Source organism: Scyliorhinus torazame, chromosome 24 (assembly GCF_047496885.1).
Source record: "Scyliorhinus torazame isolate Kashiwa2021f chromosome 24, sScyTor2.1, whole genome shotgun sequence".
Taxonomy (NCBI): Eukaryota; Metazoa; Chordata; class Chondrichthyes; order Carcharhiniformes; family Scyliorhinidae; genus Scyliorhinus; species Scyliorhinus torazame.
Genome location: NC_092730.1, coordinates 5695878 through 5718226, shown reverse-complemented (window position 1 = coordinate 5718226; position 22349 = coordinate 5695878). Strand labels below are relative to the sequence as shown.

Genomic DNA, 22349 nt, shown 5'->3' with positions numbered 1-22349 from the left:
GTGCTCCGCCCCCCCGCACAGTGAGTGCTCCGCCCTCCCCCCGTGCAGTGAGTGCTCCGCCCCCCGCACAGTGAGTGCTCCGCCCCTCCCCCGCGCAGTGAGTGCTCCGCCCCTCCCCCCGCGCAGTGAGTGCCCCGCCCCTCCCCCGCGCAGTGAGTGCTCCGTCCCTCCCCCCGCGCAGTGAGTGCTCCGCCCCCCGCGCAGTGAGTGCTCCGCCCCCCGCACAGTGAGTGCTCCGCCCCTCCCCCGCGCAGTGAGTGCTCCGCCCCCCCCCGCACAGTGAGTGCTCCGCCCCTCCCCCGCGCAGTGAGTGCTCCGCCCCCCCTGCACAGTGAGTGCTCCGCCCTCCCCCCGCGCAGTGAGTGCTCCGCCCCTCCCCCGCGCAGTGAGTGCTCCGCCCCTCCCCCCGCGCAGTGAGTGCCCCGCCCCTCCCCCGCGCAGTGAGTGCTCCGTCCCTCCCCCCGCGCAGTGAGTGCTCCGCCCCCCCGCGCAGTGAGTGCTCCGCCCACCCCGCACAGTGAGTGCTCTGCCCCTCCCCCGCGCAGTGAGTGCTCTGCCCCTCCCCCGCGCAGTGAGTGCTCCGCCCCTCCCCCCGCGCAGTGAGTGCTCCGCCCCTCCCCGAGCAGAGTGCTCCGCCCCTCCCCGCGCAGTGAGTGCTCCGCCCCTCCCCCGCGCAGTGAGTGCTCCGCCCCTCCCCCGCGCAGTGAGTGCTCCGCCCCCCGCACAGTGAGTGCTCCGCCCTCCCCCCGTGCAGTGAGTGCTCCGCCCCCCGCACAGTGAGTGCTCCGCCCCTCCCCCGCGCAGTGAGTGCTCCGCCCCCCCGCACAGTGAGTGCTCCGCCCCTCCCCCCGCGCAGTGAGTGCTCCGCCCCTCCCCCGCGCAGTGAGTGCTCCGCCCCGCGCACAGTGAGTGCTCCGCCCTCCCCCCGCACAGTGAGTGCTCCGCCCCTCCCCCGCGCAGTGAGTGCTCCGCCCCTCCCCCGCGCAGTGAGTGCTCCGCCCCTCCCCCCGCGCAGTGAGTGCTCCGCCCCTCCCCCGCGCAGTGAGTGCTCCGCCCCCCCCGCGCAGTGAGTGCTCCGCCCCCCCGCACAGTGAGTGCTCCGCCCTCCCCCCGCGCAGTGAGTGCTCCGCCCCTCCCCCGCGCAGTGAGTGCTCCGCCCCTCCCCCCGCGCAGTGAGTGCTCCGCCCCTCCCCTGCGCAGTGAGTGCTCCGCCCCTCCCCCCACGCAGTGAGTGCTCCGCCCCCCCGCGCAGTGAGTGCTCCGCCCCTCCCCCCGCGCAGTGAGTGCTCCGCCCCTCCCCCCGCGCAGTGAGTGCTCCGCCCCTCCCCCCGCGCAGTGAGTGCTCCGCCCCGCCCCCGCGCAGTGAGTGCTCCGCCCCTCCCCCCGCGCAGTGAGTGCTCCGCCCCTCCCCCCGCGCAGTGAGTGCTCCGCCCCCCCGCGCAGTGAGTGCTCCGCCCCTCCCCGCGCAGTGAGTGCTCCGCCCCTCCCCGCGCAGTGAGTGCTCCGCCCCTCCCCCCGCGCAGTGAGTGCTCCGCCCCTTCCCCCGCGCAGTGAGTGCTCCGCCCCTCCCCCGCGCAGTGAGTGCTCCGCCCCTCCCCCGCGCAGTGAGTGCTCCGCCCCTCCCCCCGCGCAGTGAGTGCTCCGCCCCCCCGCACAGTGAGTGCTCCGCCCCTCCCCCGCGCAGTGAGTGCTCCGCCCCCGCACAGTGAGTGCTCCGCCCCCCCCGCACAGTGAGTGCTCCGCCCCTCCCCCGCGCAGTGAGTGCTCCGCCCCTCCCCCGCGCAGTGAGTGCACCGCCCCTCCCCCGCGCAGTGAGTGCTCCGCCCCTCCCCCCGCGCAGTGAGTGCTCCGCCCCTCCCCCGCGCAGTGAGTGCTCCGCCCTCCCCCCCGCGCAGTGAGTGCTCCGCCCTCCCCCCGCGCAGTGAGTGCTCCGCCCCTCCCCCCGCACAGTGAGTGCTCCGCCCCTCCCCCCGCGCAGTGAGTGCTCCGCCCCCCCCGCGCAGTGAGTGCTCCGCCCCTCCCCCCGGGCAGTGAGTGCTCCGCCCCTCCCCCGCGCAGTGAGTGCTCCGCCCCCCCCCGCGCAGTGAGTGCTCCGCCCCCCCCGCGCAGTGAGTGCTCCGCCCCTCCCCCCGGGCAGTGAGTGCTCCGCCCCCCCCCGCACAGTGAGTGCTCCGCCCCTCCCCCCGCGCAGTGAGTGCTCCGCCCCTCCCCCCGCACAGTGAGTGCTCCGCCCCTCCCCCCGCGCAGGGAGTGCTCCGCCCCCCCCCGCAGTGAGTGCTCCGCCCCTCCCCCCCGCGCAGTGAGTGCTCCGCCCCCCCGCGCAGTGAGTGCTCCGCCCCTCCCCCCGCACAGTGAGTGCTCCGCCCTCCCCCCGCGCAGTGAGTGCTCCGCCCTCCCCCCGCGCAGTGAGTGCTCCGCCCCTCCCCCCGCGCAGTGAGTGCTCCGCCCCTCCCCCCGCGCAGTGAGTGCTCCGCCCCTCCCCCCGCACAGTGAGTGCTCCGCCCCTCCCCCCGCGCAGTGAGTGCTCCGCCCCCCCCCGCGCAGTGAGTGCTCCGCCCCTCCCCCGGGCAGTGAGTGCTCCGCCCCCCCGCACAGTGAGTGCTCCGCCCCCCCGCACAGTGAGTGCTCCGCCCTCCCCCCGCGCAGTGAGTGCTCCGCCCCTCCCCCGCGCAGTGAGTGCTCCGCCCCTCCCCCACGCAGTGAGTGCTCCGCCCCTCCCCCCGCGCAGTGAGTGCTCTGCCCCTCCCCCCGCGCAGTGATTGCTCCGCCCCTCCCCCCGCGTAGTGAGTGCTCCGCCCCCCCGCGCAGTGAGTGCTCTGCCCCCCGCGCAGTGAGTGCTCCGCCCCCCGCGCAGTGAGTGCTCCGCCCCGCCCCCCGCGCAGTGAGTTCTCTGCCCGTCCCCCCGCGCAGTGAGTGCTCCGCCCCTCCCCCCGCGCAGTGAGTGCTCCGCCCCTCCCCCGCGCAGTGAGTGCTCCGCCCCTCCCCCGCGCAGTGAGTGCTCCGCCCCTCCCCCCGCACAGTGAGTGCTCCGCCCCTCCCCGCGCAGTGAGTGCTCCGCCCCTCCCCGCGCAGTGAGTGCTCCGCCCCTCCCCCGCGCAGTGAGTGCTCCGCCCCTCCCCCGCGCAGTGAGTGCTCCGCCCCTCCCCCGCGCAGTGAGTGCTCCGCCCCTCCCCCGCGCAGTGAGTGCTCCGCCCCTCCCCCCGGGCAGTGAGTGCTCCGCCCCCCCCGCGCAGTGAGTGCTCCGCCCCTCCCCCCGCACAGTGAGTGCTCCGCCCCTCCCCCCGGGCAGTGAGTGCTCCGCCCCTCCCCCCGGGCAGTGAGTGCTCCGCCCCCCGCGCAGTGAGTGCTCCGCCCCTCCCCCCGCGCAGTGAGTGCTCCGCCCCTCCCCCGCGCAGTGAGTGCTCCGCCCCTCCCCCCCGCGCAGTGAGTGCTCCGCCCCTCCCCCCCGCACAGTGAGTGCTCCGCCCCTCCCCCCGCGCAGTGAGTGCTCCGCCCCTCACCCCGGGCAGTGAGTGCTCCGCCCCCCCCGCGCAGTGAGTGCTCCGCCCCTCCCCCCGCGCAGTGAGTGCTCCGCCCCTCCCCCGCGCAGTGAGTGCTCCGCCCCTCCCCGCGCAGTGAGTGCTCCGCCCCTCCCCCCGCACAGTGAGTGCTCCGCCCCTCCCCCGCGCAGTGAGTGCTCCGCCCCTCCCCCCCGCGCAGTGAGTGCTCCGCCCCTCCCCCCGCACAGTGAGTGCTCCGCCCCTCCCCCGCGCAGTGAGTGCTCCGCCCCTCCCCCCGCACAGTGAGTGCTCCGCCCCTCCCCCCGCGCAGTGAGTGCTCCGCCCCTCCCCCCGGGCAGTGAGTGCTCCGCCCCCCCGCGCAGTGAGTGCTCCGCCCCTCCCCCCGCGCAGTGAGTGCTCCGCCCCTCCCCCGCGCAGTGAGTGATCCGCCCCTCCCCCCGCACAGTGAGTGCTCCGCCCCTCCCCCCGCGCAGTGAGTGCTCCGCCCCTCCCCCCGGGCAGTGAGTGCTCCGCCCCCCCCGCGCAGTGAGTGCTCCGCCCCTCCCCCCGCGCAGTGAGTGCTCCGCCCCTCCCCGCGCAGTGAGTGCTCCGCCCCTCCCCCGCGCAGTGAGTGCTCCGCCCCTCCCCCCGCACAGTGAGTGCTCCGCCCCTCCCCCCGCACAGTGAGTGCTCCGCCCCTCCCCCGCGCAGTGAGTGCTCCGCCCCTCCCCCCGCACAGTGAGTGCTCCGCCCCTCCCCCGCGCAGTGAGTGCTCCGCCCCTCCCCCCGCACAGTGAGTGCTCCGCCCCTCCCCCCGCGCAGTGAGTGCTCCGCCCCTCCCCCGGGCAGTGAGTGCTCCGCCCCCCCGCGCAGTGAGTGCTCCGCCCCTCCCCCCGCGCAGTGAGTGCTCCGCCCCTCCCCCGCGCAGTGAGTGCTCCGTGCTCCCCCCGCGCAGTGAGTGCTCCGCCCCTCCCCCCCGCGCAGTGAGTGCTCCGCCCCTCCCCCCGCGCAGTGAGTGCTCCGCCCCCCCGCACAGTGAGTGCTCCGCCCCTCCCCCCGCGCAGTGAGTGCTCCGCCCCTCCCCCGCGCAGTGAGTGCTCCGCGCTCCCCCCGCGCAGTGAGTGCTCCGCCCCTCCCCCCCGCGCAGTGAGTGCTCCGCCCCTCCCCCCGCACAGTGAGTGCTCCGCCCCCCCCGCGCAGTGAGTGCTCCGCCCCCCCCCGCACAGTGAGTGCTCCGCCCCCCCCGCGCTGTGAGTGCTCCGCCCCCCCCCGCACAGTGAGTGCTCCGCCCCTCCCCCCGCACAGTGAGTGCTCCGCCCCTCCCCCCGCACAGTGAGTGCTCCGCCCCCCCCCCCGCACAGTGAGTGCTCCGCCCCTCCCCCCGCACAGTGAGTGCTCCGCCCCTCCCCCCGCACAGTGAGTGCTCCGCCCCTCCCCCCGCGCAGTGAGTGCTCCGCCCCTCCCCCCGGGCAGTGAGTGCTCCGCCCCCCCCGCGCAGTGAGTGCTCCGCCCCTCCCCCCGCGCAGTGAGTGCTCCGCCCCTCCCCCGCGCAGTGAGTGCTCCGCCCCTCCCCCGCGCAGTGAGTGCTCCGCCCCTCCCCCCGCACAGTGAGTGCTCCGCCCCTCCCCCCGCGCAGTGAGTGCTCCGCCCCTCCCCCGCGCAGTGAGTGCTCCGCCCCTCCCCCCGCACAGTGAGTGCTCCGCCCCTCCCCCGCGCAGTGAGTGCTCCGCCCCTCCCCCCGCACAGTGAGTGCTCCGCCCCTCCCCCCGCGCAGTGAGTGCTCCGCCCCTCCCCCCGGGCAGTGAGTGCTCCGCCCCCCCGCGCAGTGAGTGCTCCGCCCCTCCCCCCGCGCAGTGAGTGCTCCGCCCCTCCCCCGCGCAGTGAGTGCTCCGCGCTCCCCCCCGCGCAGTGAGTGCTCCGCCCCTCCCCCCCGCGCAGTGAGTGCTCCGCCCCTCCCCCCGCGCAGTGAGTGCTCCGCCCCTCCCCCCCGCGCAGTGAGTGCTCCGCCCCCCCGCACAGTGAGTGCTCCGCCCCTCCCCCCGCGCAGTGAGTGCTCCGCCCCTCCCCCGCGCAGTGAGTGCTCCGCGCTCCCCCCCGCGCAGTGAGTGCTCCGCCCCTCCCCCCGCGCAGTGAGTGCTCCGCCCCTCCCCCCGCACAGTGAGTGCTCCGCCCCCCCCGCGCAGTGAGTGCTCCGCCCCCCCCGCGCAGTGAGTGCTCCGCCCCCCCCGCGCTGTGAGTGCTCCGCCCCCCCCGCACAGTGAGTGCTCCGCCCCTCCCCCCGCACAGTGAGTGCTCCGCCCCCCCCCGCGCAGTGAGTGCTCCGCCCCCCCCGCACAGTGAGTGCTCCGCCCCTCCCCCCGCACAGTGAGTGCTCCGCCCCTCCCCCCGCACAGTGAGTGCTCCGCCCCTCCCCCCGCACAGTGAGTGCTCCGCCCCTCCCCCCGCACAGTGAGTGCTCCGCCCCTCCCCCCGCGCAGTGAGTGCTCCGCCCCTCCCCCGCGCAGTGAGTGCTCCGCCCCTCCCCCCGCACAGTGAGTGCTCCGCCCCTCCCCCCGGGCAGTGAGTGCTCCGCCCCCCCGCGCAGTGAGTGCTCCGCCCCTCCCCCCGCGCAGTGAGTGCTCCGCGCTCCCCCCCGCGCAGTGAGTGCTCCGCCCCTCCCCCCCGCGCAGTGAGTGCTCCGCCCCTCCCCCCCGCGCAGTGAGTGCTCCGCCCCCCCGCACAGTGAGTGCTCCGCCCCTCCCCCCGCGCAGTGAGTGCTCCGCCCCTCCCCCGCGCAGTGAGTGCTCCGCGCTCCCCCCCGCGCAGTGAGTGCTCCGCCCCTCCCCCCCGCGCAGTGAGTGCTCCGCCCCTCCCCCCGCGCAGTGAGTGCTCCGCCCCTCCCCCCGCGCAGTGAGTGCTCCGCCCCCCCCGCGCAGTGAGTGCTCCGCCCCCCCCCGCACAGTGAGTGCTCCGCCCCCCCCGCGCAGTGAGTGCTCCGCCCCCCCCGCACAGTGAGTGCTCCGCCCCTCCCCCCGCACAGTGAGTGCTCCGCCCCTCCCCCCGCACAGTGAGTGCTCCGCCCCTCCCCCCGCGCAGTGAGTGCTCCGCCCCTCCCCCCGCACAGTGAGTGCTCCGCCCCTCCCCCCGCGCAGTGAGTGCTCCGCCCCTCCCCCGCGCAGTGAGTGCTCCGCCCCTCCCCCCGCACAGTGAGTGCTCCGCCCCTCCCCCGCACAGTGAGTGCTCCGCCCCTCCCCCGCGCAGTGAGTGCTCCGCCCCCCTGCGCAGTGAGTGCTCCGCCCCCCCGCGCAGTGAGTGCTCCGCCCCTCCCCCGCACAGTGAGTGCTCCGCCCCCCCGCGCAGTGAGTGCTCCGCCCCTCCCCCCGCACAGTGAGTGCTCCGCCCCCCCGCGCAGTGAGTGCTGCGCCCCTCCCCCCGCGCAGTGAGTGCTCCGCCCCCCCGCGCAGTGAGTGCTGCGCCCCTCCCCCCGGGCCCGGATCTACTTTCCCTGGTTGTCGCCGCTCGAGCGGCGGCGGGAGGGAGACGGAGAGAGAGACAGCCCCCTGCCCGAGCGGGAGCGCCCCGGCCCCGCCCCCCCCGGAGCCCCGCCCCCCCCCCCGAAGCCCCGGCCCCGCCCCCCCGAAGCCCCGGCCCCTCCCCCCCCCGGAGCCCCGTCCCCGCCCCCCCCGGAGCCCCGCCCCCCCGGAGCCCCGCCCCCCCGACGCCCCGGCCCCGCCCCCCCCCCCGGAGCCGGAGCAGAGCCGCGCGCGCCGGCCGCTGGACAGGCGGCAGCTCCCAGGTCAGCACCGAGAGGGGGGGGGGAGGAGGCTGAGGGAGGGGTGGGAGACGGAGGAGGGTGAGTGAGAGGGGGGGAGGGTGTGGGGAGGAGGGGATGAGGGAGGGTGTGAGGGAGGAGGGTGTGGGAGAGGAGGCTGTGAGGCGGTGAGGGAGCAAGCTGTGGGGGAGGAGGGTGTGAGGGAGCAGGGAGGAGTGGGTGTGGAGGTGTGGGTGAGGGAGGAGGGTGGGGGTGAGGAGCAGGGATTGTGGAGGTGGAGCGGAGGGGGTGGTGGTGAGGAGGAGGGGGGGCGGGTGTGGCGGGGGTGAGGGTGCGGACGGGGTGGGGGTGAGGAGGGGGCCGCAGAGGCACATGGGAAATGTTGCTGATGGAGTGTTTTGACCGATTTGGATAGGTCAGGTGAATGGGCTCGGGTCTGGCAGATGGAATTCAATGTTGCCAAGTGTGAGGCTATCCATTTTGGGAGGAATAACGGCAGAATGGATTATTATTTAAACGGTAAGATGTTAAAACATGCTGCTGTGCAGAGGGACCTGGGTGTGCTGGTGCACGAGTCGCAAAAAGTTGGTGTGCAGGTGCGGCAGGTGATTTCGAAGGCGAATCGAGTTTTGTCTTTCGTTGCTAGAGGGATGGAGTTTAAGACTAGGGAGGTTATGCTGCAATTGTATAGGGTGTTAGTGAGGCCACACCTGGAGTATTGTGTTCAGTTTTGGTCTCGTTACCTGAGAAAGGACGTACTGGCACTGGAGGGTGTGCAGAGGAGATTCACTCGGTTAATCCCAGAGCTGAGGGGATTAGATTATGACGAGAGGTTGAGTAGACTGGGACTGTACTCGTTGGAGTTTAGAAGAATGAGGGGGGATCTTATTGAAATATATAAAATTATGAAGGGAATAATAGATAGGATAGATGCGGGCAGGTTGTTTCCACTGGCGGGTGAAAGCAGAACTAGGGGGCATAGCCTCAAAATAAGGGGAAGTAGATTTAGGACTGAGTTTAGGAGGAACTTCTTCACCCAAAGGGTTGTGAATCTATGGAATTCCTTGCCCAGTGAAGCAGTTGAGGCTCCTTCATTCAATGTTTTTAAGAAAAAGATAGATGCCTTTCCAAAGAATAAAGGGATTCGGGGAGATGGTGTACGGGCCGGAGAGTGGAGCTGAGTCCACAAAGATCAGCCATGATCTCATTAAATGGCGGAGCAGGCTCGAGGGGCCAGATGGCCGACTCCTGCTCCTAGTTCTTATGTTCTAATGAGAATTCCAGGCCCCATTCCGGGGAGTTAATGTGGGTCTCCCTCCCCAACAACCTCCCCAACATCCCCCACCCCCACCCCTACCCCGTTTCAGCCTGGGTGAGTTAACAGGTTAGTCAGCGGGTGTCTAACCCACACAGTCTGCAGGAGGAGCTCGGTTGTTGGGAGCTGCTGAGTTGTGGTGACCGAGATTGGGGAGAGGGGGAAGCCAGAGCTGTTGATGCTGCTTTCCTTCTGGCCACCCCCTCGGGACTGATTTAACCTTTGGTCGGGTGAACGGTTGCGCGCGGCGGTGATGCCTCTGCGGCCGAATGGCCTCCCCGCCTGAGCTCGAGCTGTTTGGCTCGTCGAGCTGAGTCCGTGGAGGGAGGGGGAATCCCGGTGTGAAATGAGCGAGTGCTTTGATTTAAAAAGCAGACCTGATTTGCTGTCAGACGTGCGGGCTTCAGGCGCGTTCCTTTCCCTGGGGAAGCCTGGGAAAAGTCAGTGAGAGGTGGCTGACTTGTCGGGGAACGTTGATCACCTCCCACAGGATGTGGGGGAGGTGGGGGGGGAGTTGTTGCTTTGTGAGGTGGAAGGAACTGTTTGGTTTCTGGGTGAAATTCTGGGACGGTTGCAGGTTTAATCCGTCACCGTCTGCAATTGGGTGACGGTGAGGGCGAGGTGGTCGCAGCAAAATCGGTTTTATTGGCAGTCGAGATAGATGGCCGTGTTTTCTGGTGTTTGTGCAGGAATGTGTGAAGAAACTCCAGCTGGGTGGTTTCAGCATTCACTCCCCACGTCCGTCATTTCCAACGATTTCATTCCTTAACAGCCTGTCTCCAATTTTAAAATTACCACCTTCTCAATCTTGATTTCCCCTCCAGAGGGAGGTATGGTTCACTCCAACTACCGCATCGAATCCTTTTTGATGGTTTAAACAACTCAATCAGATCATTTCTTCAATCTCCTGAACTCAAAGGACCGTAAGCCTAGTTTATTAAAACCGTCCTCCCTAATTTAACGCTCTACGGCCTGGTATTATTTGGTCTACCTACCAGGCACCCTTTCCACCGCCAGAATGTATCCATTCTGGGGTCTGGTGCCCTGATCTGAAGTCCTTCAGATGGGAGTCGAACCAACGCTCAGAGACAACTGGGGCGTAACTTTGACCTCCAGTAATCCAGCATTCTGGGCAACATTCCTGTAACTTTCTTCATTGATAGGGGCAGCACGGCGGCACAGTGGTTACCACTGCTGCCTCACGGTGCCGAGGTCCCAGGTTCGATCCCGGCTCCGGGTCACTGTCCGTGTGGAGTTTGCACATTTCCCCCCACTGTGTCTGCGTGAATCTCACCCCCACAACCCAAAGGTGTGCAGATTGATGGATTGGCCACGCTAAATTGCCTCTTAATTGGAAAAGAAAGAAATTGGATATTCTAAATGTATTTTTAAAATACGTTATTAATTGATCTATCGGCCTTTAATGACTTGCATAGATTCTTACATATTTTGACTCACTTTCTTGACATTTAAAGAACTGTAAGGATACCGGACCCAGACTCCAGCAGGGCTAGCCACTGTGCTGCCTCGGCACACTTGTTTTGGTAACTTTATTTATAAGTGGCATTTGAACTATTGTTGTGGGTCAGAGTTTAGAGAACCCCAAATTGTATCATGGAGTTCATCTGACCCACAACTTTTACTAGATTGTGGTATGGGGAGCACACGGCCCACTCTACAGGTGTGGGACAGCAGAAATGGAAAAGTATTTTTTAAAGCAAAACAATGTTTATTCTATGAACTCAAGTTAACCTTTTTGAAACAAACAGTGAATATCTTAGCAACCATTAAATCAAATACACCCCCCAAAGAATACAACACTAAGTAACCTGTATGCTGTCCTTTTAACATCCAAAAACTTAACAAACCTCTAAACAGGAGCACACTAGGGTTTACATTTAATACTGAAATCATTTATAATTCTGAATTCACCAAATGATTAAGGTAGTCTTTGGATGGCAGACTTCAGATGCCGCTCCCTGAAAAACACAGACACACCCAAGCTTTTTCTCAAACTGAAACTAAAAAAGCAGAAGTGGAGCTCAGCTCCACCCACACTCTGACATCACTCCAGTAACATGAGCAGCTCCATTTCTTAAAGGTACATTTCTTAAACACCCATTTCTTAAAAGGGTGCTCTCACATGACACTATTGGGTTGCTTAATTGGAAATACTAAAACGTACTCTCCATGCCTGCTACTAACTCCAATTAAGCAACACAATACAGTTCAAATGACACTAATAAATAAAGTTAACAAAACAGGCTTACCGGGGCGGCGCGGTGGTTAGCACTGCTGCCTGGCGGTGCTGAGGACCCGTGTTCGACCCGTGTCACTATCCATGTGGTGTTTGCACATTCTCCCTGTGTCTGCGTGGGTCTCACCCCCACAACCCAAAGCTGTGCAAGATAGGTGGATTGGCCACGCTAAATTGCCCCTTAATTGAAAAAAAAATAATTGGGTACTCCAAATTAAAAAAAAAAGAATAGATGCAGTAAACTTTTGCTCAACCTAGCAGCATTTGGAAAACCTGCTGTTCAACTTGAAATCCTGCTGTCGTGTCCGACTCAAATCCTATGGCAAACTGTAAAACTACAGCCAGACCTGGCTCCTCCCATTAATTACCTCATCTGTATCCCACTAAGGTGCCACCTGACCTGCTTAGCTGGGACTAAATACAACCCCTCCTAAATTATTTACTCTCCAGGGAGTCTCCAGCAATCATAACAATATCCCATTAACCCCTTATCTGTGACCGAGAAAGTAGTTAGAATGAATGGTGTACTCGCCTTTTACGACTCCTTAATTACAGCTTGAGCAGACACGCAATCTGTATACCTTTAACCTAGGCTCTTTAATAATATTACTGAAACCAGTATGTACTTAACCCAGGCTTTCAATAACATTACTGCCACAAATATGATTCTTCATCCATCACAAAACACTCCTGGTTTATATATTTAAAAAAAATTTTTTTTAGAGTACCCAATTAATTTTTTTCCAATTAAGGGGCAATTTAGCGTGGCCAACCCACCTACCCTGCACATCTTTGGGTTGTGGGGGCGAAACCCACGCAAACACGGGGAGAATGTGCAAACTCCACACGGACAGTGGCCCAGAGCCGGGATCGAACCTGGGACCTCGGTGCCATGAGGCAGCAGTGCTAACCCACTGCACCACCGTGCTGCCCGCCTGATTTATATTTCTAATGTGCTAGGTCAAGATGATGTGCAACTCCCCTTAAATGGCCGTTGTTCACGCTCCTGACAACTAGCCAGTGACTGCTGCAGTGAGGTGTAGTTTAACTGCGCGCATGGATGTGTGGTGAGATCAAGATTAGGTTAGCTGTACTGCACCAACCTATCTGTCCAAAGAGCCTGTGACGTTCTCTGCTTTGCACAGGAAAAATAGCTGAGGTTCCTTGTGTCTATGGACTAGTGCCTCGGTAGGACTCCTACCTTCAGTAGGAAGGGGTGGGGGGGGAATGAAAAGTAAATGTGGAACAGCAAACCGGCCACGTTCCTTGAGCTTGTCATCTTTTTATTTATCTCCAAATCTCCTGGAAGTGTTTATCCCTTGCTTGGGCTGTGTTTCCACAGGAACTGTCTGCAACCTTCCCTAACTAGTCATTCTTCTGTGCTTGGAAATCGAATGCCGGCAGGTCATTCAACTGTGGCGGCGTCTCATTGAACCCCAATCCTGGTCCTTATCCAAGATCCACAATGGTGTACTGCCCCGTTTGATGGTCAGTGATGAAATCTCTTGTGTTGTCAAGCATCCCTGCTGTTTTACCCGATCCGTCAATCTCAGGCGGATGAGGGAATCAGCCTGGCCACTTAACCTCGAGCTTTCCTGAGGTTTAGACAGGGTGGCAGTGTGCGACAGACACCATTTGGTCCCCTGGGGCAATCCTGTGGGAGGATGGTGGAACAGCAGTGGTAGGGGTTTTAGGGTGTTATCCGTTTTAGTTGCTGTGAAATGAAGAGTCTCAAGTTCTTGTTCCATTTCACCAAACACCATTTATTTCACTTCCACAGCCTCTGCTCAAAACTCTTAACAACACACCACCTGACAGAGGCCACCTGAAGCCCCTTTACATATCAGTGTCAATTAATGGATACTTAACATAAATGAGACAACTAATTGCAATGCCTCTTAACCCATTACTTAACAGTCTCCCCTTCCTTGCAGAAAAAAAAAATTATTAAGTGAAAACAAAATTTCAAGAAACTCAAAAACACACACATGTTCCCACCCCTTTTTTTTTGTTTGGACGAGAAAGAGAAAAAAAAACAGTCACAGAAACAAGCGCCCTTCATTAACAATATCCAAAAGTTTCTGTGAACTCGCCACTCTTTTTGTAAAACAGTCTGACAATTGATAGCTCCTGTCGACCCATTTAATTTTTGTTATTTCCCCCCTGTCCAACATCTTCAAACATGCGATGTCTATCCGTAACCTCTTTTCATTGACACTTTTTGTCGAGTGCACATTTTCCCACAGGGATTTATTGTCAATGTGACAGGCAATAGTAGGTATATTACCCAAATCCCCTAATCCCAAAATTTCTGTCAATATCATACTTATATAAAAGGCCATATCCACCGCCTCTACAAGGCTTAACGTCTCAGCAGACAAAGTGCTTTTTACCACTCTCCTTATTTTCTTTGTTTCCCACACAAGCGGGCAACATTTACCATTGTTCCCTAAAAGGAAAATTATAAAACGTCCTGCGCTTGAAACCCCATCACATAAATTTGCGTAGGACGCATCATTGTAAACTTCTTTTTTTCCCCCCTTTTTTTAATTAAAATATTTTTTTCAAATTTTTCCAACAATTTTTAATAACAAACAAACCCCGCCCCCCATAACAAAAGAAAGAAAAAACACACACCCCACATGCAAAACCGCATCATTATAAACTATGGAGTTTCAAGTGCCTACGGTCACCTAAAACCGGGAACTTCAAAACACACTCCTGCATTTTTAGTTTGGCCAGCGCTTTATTTGTTCTTATTATGTCTTCCACTTTGGAATCATTCATTTTTGTACTCACCTCTAAGATATCAAAACTCACGTCCGGTCTTGTCTGTCTACCTAACCAGTTCAGTTGCCCAATTAAACTTCGCAGTTGCTCTTTTTCTATCTTTGAAACCATTGCGTCTTTTTATGAAACTAGGCCACGACTAATTGCTATTGGGTGATGCTTTCCAAATAAGATTGCTGACGTAAAGTTGCCCCTAACTTAGTCTGTCCAATTTCCAGTCCAATATATTTAAATGCACCGGAAACCTGACTTCCAACCCTGAATTCTTTCCTCAAACCAGAGATTACAATAGCTTCAAAATCACTTCCCACCCCACAAAAAATCATCGACATGCATCATAAAAATGCCAGAAAGATTTCCTTTATAGTGCCAGTAAAACATTGCAGGATCTGCTTTCAACTGGCAACAGCCTAACTTTAACAAAACTGACCTTACCGAAAAATACCAGTCTCTAGATGCATCATTTAATCCATATACACATTTGTTCAACTTCCAGAGTACCCCTTCTGTGTTAGCTGCTTCTTTAGGAGGATGGAGAAAAATGTCTCTCTGGAGCTGATGCCCTTGCAAAAAGGCAGCTTTTATATCTATAGATTTGCATTCCCATGCCTTTGTGGCTAATAGAGCCAAGAAGATCTTTAAAATAACCTTTCCTGCTGCAGGTGAATCTACCCTTAAATCCTGATCATCTAAGTTTTCTTCAAATCCCCTCGCCACAAGCCTGGCCTTTGCCTTGTAAGTTCCATCCGGAAGAACCTTTTCCATGCAAATCCATCTGTGGGATAGAGCTCTTTGTCCCCTATCCGGTACTTCCGTGTATACCCCAAATTCACTCCAACTATGCAATTCTTGCTGTTTAGCTTCTTTAATAACTTTTTCATCTAATTTATTTGAAGCCACCAAAATCTCACGTGCATGTGGGCTTCTACTCCTATTAGTATTCGTAGTCTTACTCATGTTCCGACATCTTGACAAACTACGTTCCCTCTCCCGCCTGGTATTTCGTTCTGTATTGCTACTGCTTGATCTTTCCCTTCTGCTGTGGGATGTCCTTTCAATAGTTCTCGACCTTTTCCTGCGGACCTGTTCACTATCCGATGTACTATCTGAACTGGCACTGTGTTACTGTGCCCTCCATTTTTGAACTTCGTGTTCCCAATCCACTGTCTTGACTCCCTCCCCTTGAATGCTGTACATTCAACCAATGTTTATACTTTCCAGTGGCCTTCCCTGCTCTACTAATAACAGTTGCATCTTTCCATTGACTAGACCCTTCAGGCAAGTATGTCACTTTTGTACCAACTTTTGGCAGTTGCCCTTTCGGAAAAATGGCCTGTTTTAATTCACCAGAAGTGTTGTGTTCCTCCACAGAAACCCTGTCTATATCATTTAATTGGTCCTCATAGTTCTGTAACACATGCGTACCAGATGACTCTGGTTCCTCGTCATGTCTGTCTGCTCTGTTTAAATTTGAAAATTTGTAATCTGTACCCATTATCCTTGATGAATGTACCCTAACAGTTTGATTACCATGTTGCAAAATAATTGTTTTGCCATCTATGCCTATGATCTTCCCTGGGCCTTTCCATTCATTAGAATTGTCTCTCTTATAGTATACCATGCCTCCTTGCTGAAAAACGGCATCTGGTGGCCGTACGTTATGTCTTAAAGCTCTGCGAATTCTTTCAGAGACTTCTGCTTCAAAAAAAGCTTTTCTACTGCTATGTAATGCATTTAAATGTTCAGCAAAACCAGAGCTAATTGTAGTCCCCTCCCAAGCTGGAGGCTGGTCATCCAAAATGGACGGAATTTTAGGATTTCTACCAAACACTAATTGATAAGGACTATAGCCCCCAATCATCTGCAATGAATTCTTTGCACGTATTTGGTCGATCTGCCAAAATTTTCCGAAGCATGTCATCGATGACAGCATGATTTCTTTCACAGACACCATTACTAAATGGGCTTTCTGCAGCCGTATTCATAACTCTGATATTCATGTTTTCACACATATCCCTAAACTCATCATTAGCAAATTCTCCCCCATTGTCCGTAAGGAATTTTGCCTGTGGACCCATTCCTGTCCCTATCCATTTTTCCACGATTTGATCCAGAATTACTCTTTTCTTTACTTCGTACAATCGTTGATTGACTAAATCTGGTTGCTAAATCTACAAAATGCAAAATAAATATATTATTTGCTTTATCTCAGATCTTAAGGTCCATGGCCACAATGTCGTTAAACTCCCTGGCCAAAGGTAGGGTTACTATTGGTCGTGCTGGTGTCCTTCTGTACTTCCTACAAACTTCACAGCGATCACTAACCTGTTCTATCAGTTTAGTATCGTCATCATCCCTTACCCCTGCATCCTTTAATAAATGTTTCAGCCTCCGAGGAGACGGATGTGCAAATTGCCTATGCAGTTTTAATACCACAAGCTTTTTATCAGCTAAAGTCCCATTTTCAACTGCCATTAACACATCCTTAACCACTCTACTTGAAAAATTATTTGTCAGTAATGGAATACAATAGTGTCCTGACTGTGTAAATTGTAAGTCCACCGTCTTTCCAAAAACTGTTGCCTTATCCTGTTCCATATCCAGTTTCATGTGTGCTTTCTTCATCGACGGTCTGCTCAGAAGCAAAGGTATCTCACTTGATACAACATCCGCGCTAATGAAATGATTCACTCCGGCAATATTGCAAGGGATCACCACTCTTTTCAGCGACTTCAGAGTATTATCATCCCCAAACCTGAAACTTGTGGAACTTTCAAATTCCTTAACCTTGTTGCGATTTTCAGCATTCAAAGAGTCCAGGTAACATTTTAACCAGTCAATTCCACACACAGTAGATGAGCAGCCACTGTCCAATACAGCACAGTTGAAGGATTCTGCAACCAACACCCTCATTACCGGCGTAAAACTGCTTGTCAATAGGACAATGCCTTCTTTCTGGTCACTATCTTTTTCCTCTTCTGACTCTTCCGTGTCATGTGTCGCTTCAAACACTATCATAATGAGTTGGACAGTTGAAAGCATAATGGTATTGAGAGTCACATCGAAAACATTGATTTATCATGCCCCGTGCATTTCTGGGGTTCATCTTCCTATTGTAGGTTCTAACTGGGTTTCTGTCTTCATAATTTCCTTGTCTCAGTCTCCGTCTATAGTCTTGATCCCTGTTCGTAGCCATACGATTTCACCATCCTGTTACTAGTGTATCTTCCATATTCTGCCTTATTGCAGGCGGACCTATTTGGGTCATCAGAGCCATTGGAATAGAATGTTTCCCCAGAAACTTTTGTAAAGCTTTTGTCATCTGTTCGAATAAGGTATCCTTATCAGTAAACTGAACTCCTGTCAAAACCAGGAGCCTATCCATGTTGCTCACTCTCGCACAGTCAAGTAATTTAAAGGCCAACACAGACTGTGGAAATTCCAGGTTGTTTTTCTGCAGCCTTTTATATAGTCTGCCAAATTCCATTATATAGTCTTCCATGGAGATATCCTCCATTCTCCGGAACTTATCAAAATCCGACCATGCTTCATCCGCACTTAACAAGTCATCTTTCTTGTAAATCTTATCCATATAATGTAATAAAGTCTCCAGACCTTCTTCTGAGTCTAACTCTTCCAATTCCAGCTCAGAAAGCACTTTGTTTCGGATTTTACTGCCATATGGTAGAGAAAGAGCCAATGCCATACCTTGTTTTCTCTTTCCCAAAGCAGTTACCTTAGTCCACATAACTACTGCACTTCTCCATTGGTCGTACGATTCCCTTTCAGAAAATAAGGGAGGATAGTCATATCCAGACATCTTTATCCTCGGTTCAGCCATATATCCCTTTTTTTTTTTCTTTTCTCACTCACTCCTTGGTTTGATCTGGAAAAGTTGTATCATTCAACCCTTCACATTTGCACAGCAACCATCCTCTGCTACCAATTGTTAGACGTTTTAGTTACTGTGAAATGAAGAGTCTAAAGTTCTTGTTCCTTTTCACCAAACACCATTTATTTCACTTCCACAGCCTCTGCTCAAAACTCTTAACAACACACCACCCGACAGAGGCCACCTGAAGCCCCTTTACATATCAGTGTCAATTAATGGATACTTAACATAAATGAGACAACTAATTGCAGTGTCTCTTAACCCATTACTTAACATGGGGGGGGTTGTTCGGGAGGCAGAACAGAAATTAATCCCGAGGAGGAGGAAAGATGCTAAATGAAGGACGAGGCAACCGTGGCTGACGAGGGAAGTCAGGGACAGCATAAAAGCAAAAAAAAAACCATAGAAAGTGGTGAGAGGTAGTGGGAAGTCAGAAGATTGGGAAGCCTTTAAAAGTGAGCAGGGGACAACTAAAACGGCAACAAGGGGGAGGGGAGAAGGTGAAATATGAGTGCAAGCTAGCTAGTAATATAAAAGAAGATTGCAAGAGTTTTGATATATAAACGGTAAGAGAGAGGCAAGAATGGTCTTTGGGCCTCTGGAAAATGAGGCTGGAGAAGTAGTAATAGGGAGCAAAGAAATGGTAGAGGAACTGAATAGTTACTTTGCATCAGTCTTCACGCTGGAAGACACCAGTGGCGTACCAGAACTTTTGAGAGTCGGGGCAGAGGCGAGTGCAGTGGCCATCACTAAGGAGAAGGTTCTGGGGAAGCTGAAAGGTCTGAAGGTGGATAAGTCACCTGGACCGGATGGACTACACCCCAGGGTTCTAACAGATAGCTGAGGAGATTGTGGAGGCTTTGATGGTGATCTTTCAGGAATCACTGGAGGAAGGGACGGTCCCAGAGGATTGGGAAATGGCTCATGTAACACCCCTGTGCAGAAGACGGGAAATCATAGGCTGGTTGGCCTGGCTTCAGTCATTGGTAAGATTTTCGAGTCTGTTATTAATGATGAGATGGCGAAGTACTTGGCAGTGCGTGGTAAAATAGGACTGAGTCAGCACGGCTTCGTCAAAGGGAGGTCGTGCCTGACAAATCGGTTAGAGTTCTTTGAGGAGGTAACAAGGAAGTTAGACAAGGGAGAACAAGTGGACGTGATCTATTTGGATTTCCAGAAGGCCTTTGACAAGGTGCCGTACAGGAGGCTGCGAAATAAGATAAGAGCCCATGGTGTTAGGGGTAAGATACTGGCAAGAATAGAGGATTGGCTGACTGGCAGAAGGCAGGGAGTGGGGATAAAGGGGTCTTTTTCAGGATGGCAGCTGGTGACTAGTGGTGTGCCTCAGGGGTCTGTGCTGGGACCACAACTTTTCACAATATCCATGATCTGGAAGAAGGAACTGAAGGCTCTGTTGCTACGTTTGCAGGTGATGCAAAGATATGCAGAGGGACGGGTAGTATTGAGGAAGCAGGCGGGCTGCAGAAGGACTTGGACAGGCTAGGAGAGCGGGCAATGAAGTGGCAGATGGAATACAATGTGGAAAAGTGTGAGGTTCTGCACTTTGGAAGGAGGAATCGAGGCACAGACTATTTTCTCAATGGGGAAATGCTTCAGAAATCTGATGCACTAAGGGACTTGGGAATCCTTGTTCAAGATTCTCTTCAGGTTAACGTGCAGGTTCAGTCGGCAGTTAGGAAGGTAAATGCAATGTTAGCATTCATGTCGAGAGGGCTAGAATACAAAACCAGGGATGTACTTCTGAGGCTGTCTAAGGCTCTGGTCAGACCCCATTGGGAGTATTGTGAGCAGTTTTGGGCCCCGTATCTAAGGAAGGATGTGCTGGCCTTGGAAAGGGTCCAGAGGAGGTTCACAAGAATGATCCCTGGAATGAAGAGCTTGTCGTATGAGGAACGTTTGAGGACTCTGGGTCTGTACTCGGAGTTTAGAAGGATGAGCGGGGATCTTATTGAAACTTACAGGATACTGCGAGGCCCGGATAGAGGGGACGTGGAGAGGATGTTTCCACTTGTAGGAAAAACTAGAACCAGAGGACACCATCTCAGACTAAAGGGACAATCCTTTAAAACAGAGATGAGGAGGAATTTCTTCAGCCAGAGGGTGGTGAATCTGTGGAACTCTTTGCCGCAGAAGGCTGTGGAGGCCAAATCACAGAGTGTCTTTGAGACAGAGACAGATAGGTTCTTGATCAATAAGGGGATCAGGGGTTATGGGGAGAAGGCAGGAGAATGGGGATGAGAAAATATCAGCCGTGATTGAATGGCGGAGCAGACTCGATGGGCCGAGTGGCCTAATTCTGCTCCTGTATCTTGTGGGAGGGCGGGGAAACTACAGTGAAATATGTTAGGTGAGTTTGTAACAATCATTTCATGGTCATTATTTGAGTTTTAAGTCCAGTTGTTGAATCCAAATTGCACCATCTGCTGTGGTGGGAGTTCGAACCAGGTCCCCAGATTCCAGCGACAACACCACTACGGCAACTTGAATTGGTTTTTGGAGCAAACAAAGAGATGGAATAAGGGCTTGCCCCGTCCTCTCTGTACGTTGGCTTTGTAACTCTGAGAAAAGAATGACATTTAAAGGGGAAAGCTCCTTGACTGGCTGCAGTATAATGGGAAACACAGCCCTTCAGTCCTGAGTGCAATGGGGAAGCAGGTGATGACGTGGAAATGGAGTTCATGTTGGGATTGGAATTAAGCGGAAACCTTTGTTCCCGAGCAGCCCTTGGAGGTTTGTTTTCCAAGGTGTCCCTCCGAGATGTAACGGGGTATTGGGGGTGTCTTTATTCTCACCCCGGAGAAGGCGGAGTGCCGCACTCGCCATTGCTGAGACCAGCTTTATATTCCAGGTTTATTAACTGAATTTAAGCTGCAGCAGCAGCTGCTGTGGGATTCCAGCCTGCGTCCCCAGACCATCACCCGCCGGGGCCGCTGGACACCGCAATCCCACTGCATTCCAGCCTGCGTCCCCAGACCATCACCCGCCAGGGCCGCTGGACCCCCACAATCCCACTGCATTCCAACCTGCGTCCCCAGACCATCACCCACCGGGGCCGCTGGACACTGGCAATCCCATTGCATTCCAACCTGCGTCCCCAGACCATCACCCTCCGGGGCCGCTGGACACCGCAATCCCACTGCATTCCAACCTGCGTCCCCAGACCATCACCCGCCGGGGCCGCTGGACACCGCAATCCCACTGCATTCCAGCCTGTGTCCCCAGACCATCACCCGCCGGGGCCGCTGGACACCGCAATCCCACTGCATTCCAACCTGCGTCCCCAGACCATCACCCGCCGGGGCCGCTGGACACCGCAATCCCACTGCATTCCAGCCTGCGTCCCCAGACCATCACCCGCCGGGGCCGCTGGACACCGCAATCCCACTGCATTCCAGCCTGCGTCCCCAGACCATCACCCGCCGGGGCCGCTGGACCCCGCAATCCCACTGCATTCCAGCCTGCGTCCCCAGACCATCACCCGCCGGGGCCGCTGGACACCCGCAATCCCACTGCATTCCAGCCTGCGTCCCCAGACTGTCACCCGCCGGGGCCGCTGGTCACCGCAATCCCACTGCATTCCAGCCTGCGTCCCCAGACCATCACCCGCCGGGGCCGCTGGACCCCCGCAATCCCACTGCATTCCAACCTGCGTCCCCAGACCATCACCCGCCGGGGCCGCTGGACACCGCAATCCCACTGCATTCCAGCCTGCGTCCCCAGACCATCACCCGCCGGGGCCGCTGGACACCCGCAATCCCACTGCATTCCAACCTGCGTCCCCAGACCATCACCCGCCGGGGCCGCTGGACCCCGCAATCCCACTGCATTCCAACCTGCGTCCCCAGACCATCACCCGCCGGGGCCGCTGGACCCCCGCAATCCCACTGCATTCCAGCCTGCAACCCCAGACCATCACCCGCCGGGGCCGCTGGACCCCGCAATCCCACTGCATTCCAACCTGCGTCCCCAGACCATCACCCGCCGGGGCCGCTGGACCCCGCAATCCCACTGCATTCCAGCCTGCGTCCCCAGACCATCACCCGCCGTGGCCGCTGGACACCCGCAATCCCACTGCATTCCAGCCTGCAACCCCAGACCATCACCCGCCGGGGCCGCTGGACCCCGCAATCCCACTGCATTCCAGCCTGCGTCCCCAGACCATCACCCGCCGGGGCCGCTGGACACCGCAATCCCACTGCATTCCAGCCTGCGTCCCCAGACCATCACCCGCCGGGGCCGCTGGACCCCGCAATCCCACTGCATTCCAGCCTGCGTCCCCAGACCATCACCCGCCAGGGCCGCTGGACCCCCACAATCCCACTGCATTCCAACCTGCGTCCCCAGACCATCACCCACCGGGGCCGCTGGACACCGGCAATCCCACTGCATTCCAGCCTGCGTCCCCAGACCATTACCCGCCGGGGCCGCTGGACACCCGCAATCCCACTGCATTCCAGCCTGCGTCCCCAGACCATCACCCGCCGGGGCCGCTGGTCACCGGCAATCCCACTGCATTCCAGCCTGCGTCCCCAGACCATTACCCGCCGGGGCCGCTGGTCACCGGCAATCCCATTGCATTCCAACCTGCGTCCCCAGACCATCACCCGCCGGGGCCGCTGGACCCCGCAATCCCACTGCATTCCAGCCTGCGTCCCCAGACCATTACCCGCCGGGGCCGCTGGTCACCGGCAATCCCACTGCATTCCAGCCTGCGTCCCCAGACCATCACCCGCCGGGGCCGCTGGACCCCGCAATCCCACTGCATTCCAACCTGCGTCCCCAGACCATCACCCGCCGGGGCCACTGGACCCCGCAATCCCACTGCATTCCAACCTGCGTCCCCA

At 57.8% G+C, this 22349-nt stretch overlaps 1 protein-coding gene across 1 annotated transcript in view; it reads right to left on the bottom strand.

Annotated features, from left to right (window-relative positions):
* The window catches only part of LOC140400184 (uncharacterized), a 104172-nt gene extending 91607 nt beyond the window's left edge, over positions 1-12565 (bottom strand). The window contains exon 1 of the mRNA XM_072489652.1: positions 12338-12565. Coding sequence (XP_072345753.1) covers positions 12338-12565 — 228 coding nt within the window. The remainder of the gene's footprint in view (positions 1-12337) is intronic.
* Positions 12566-22349: the final 9784 nt, after the last annotated feature.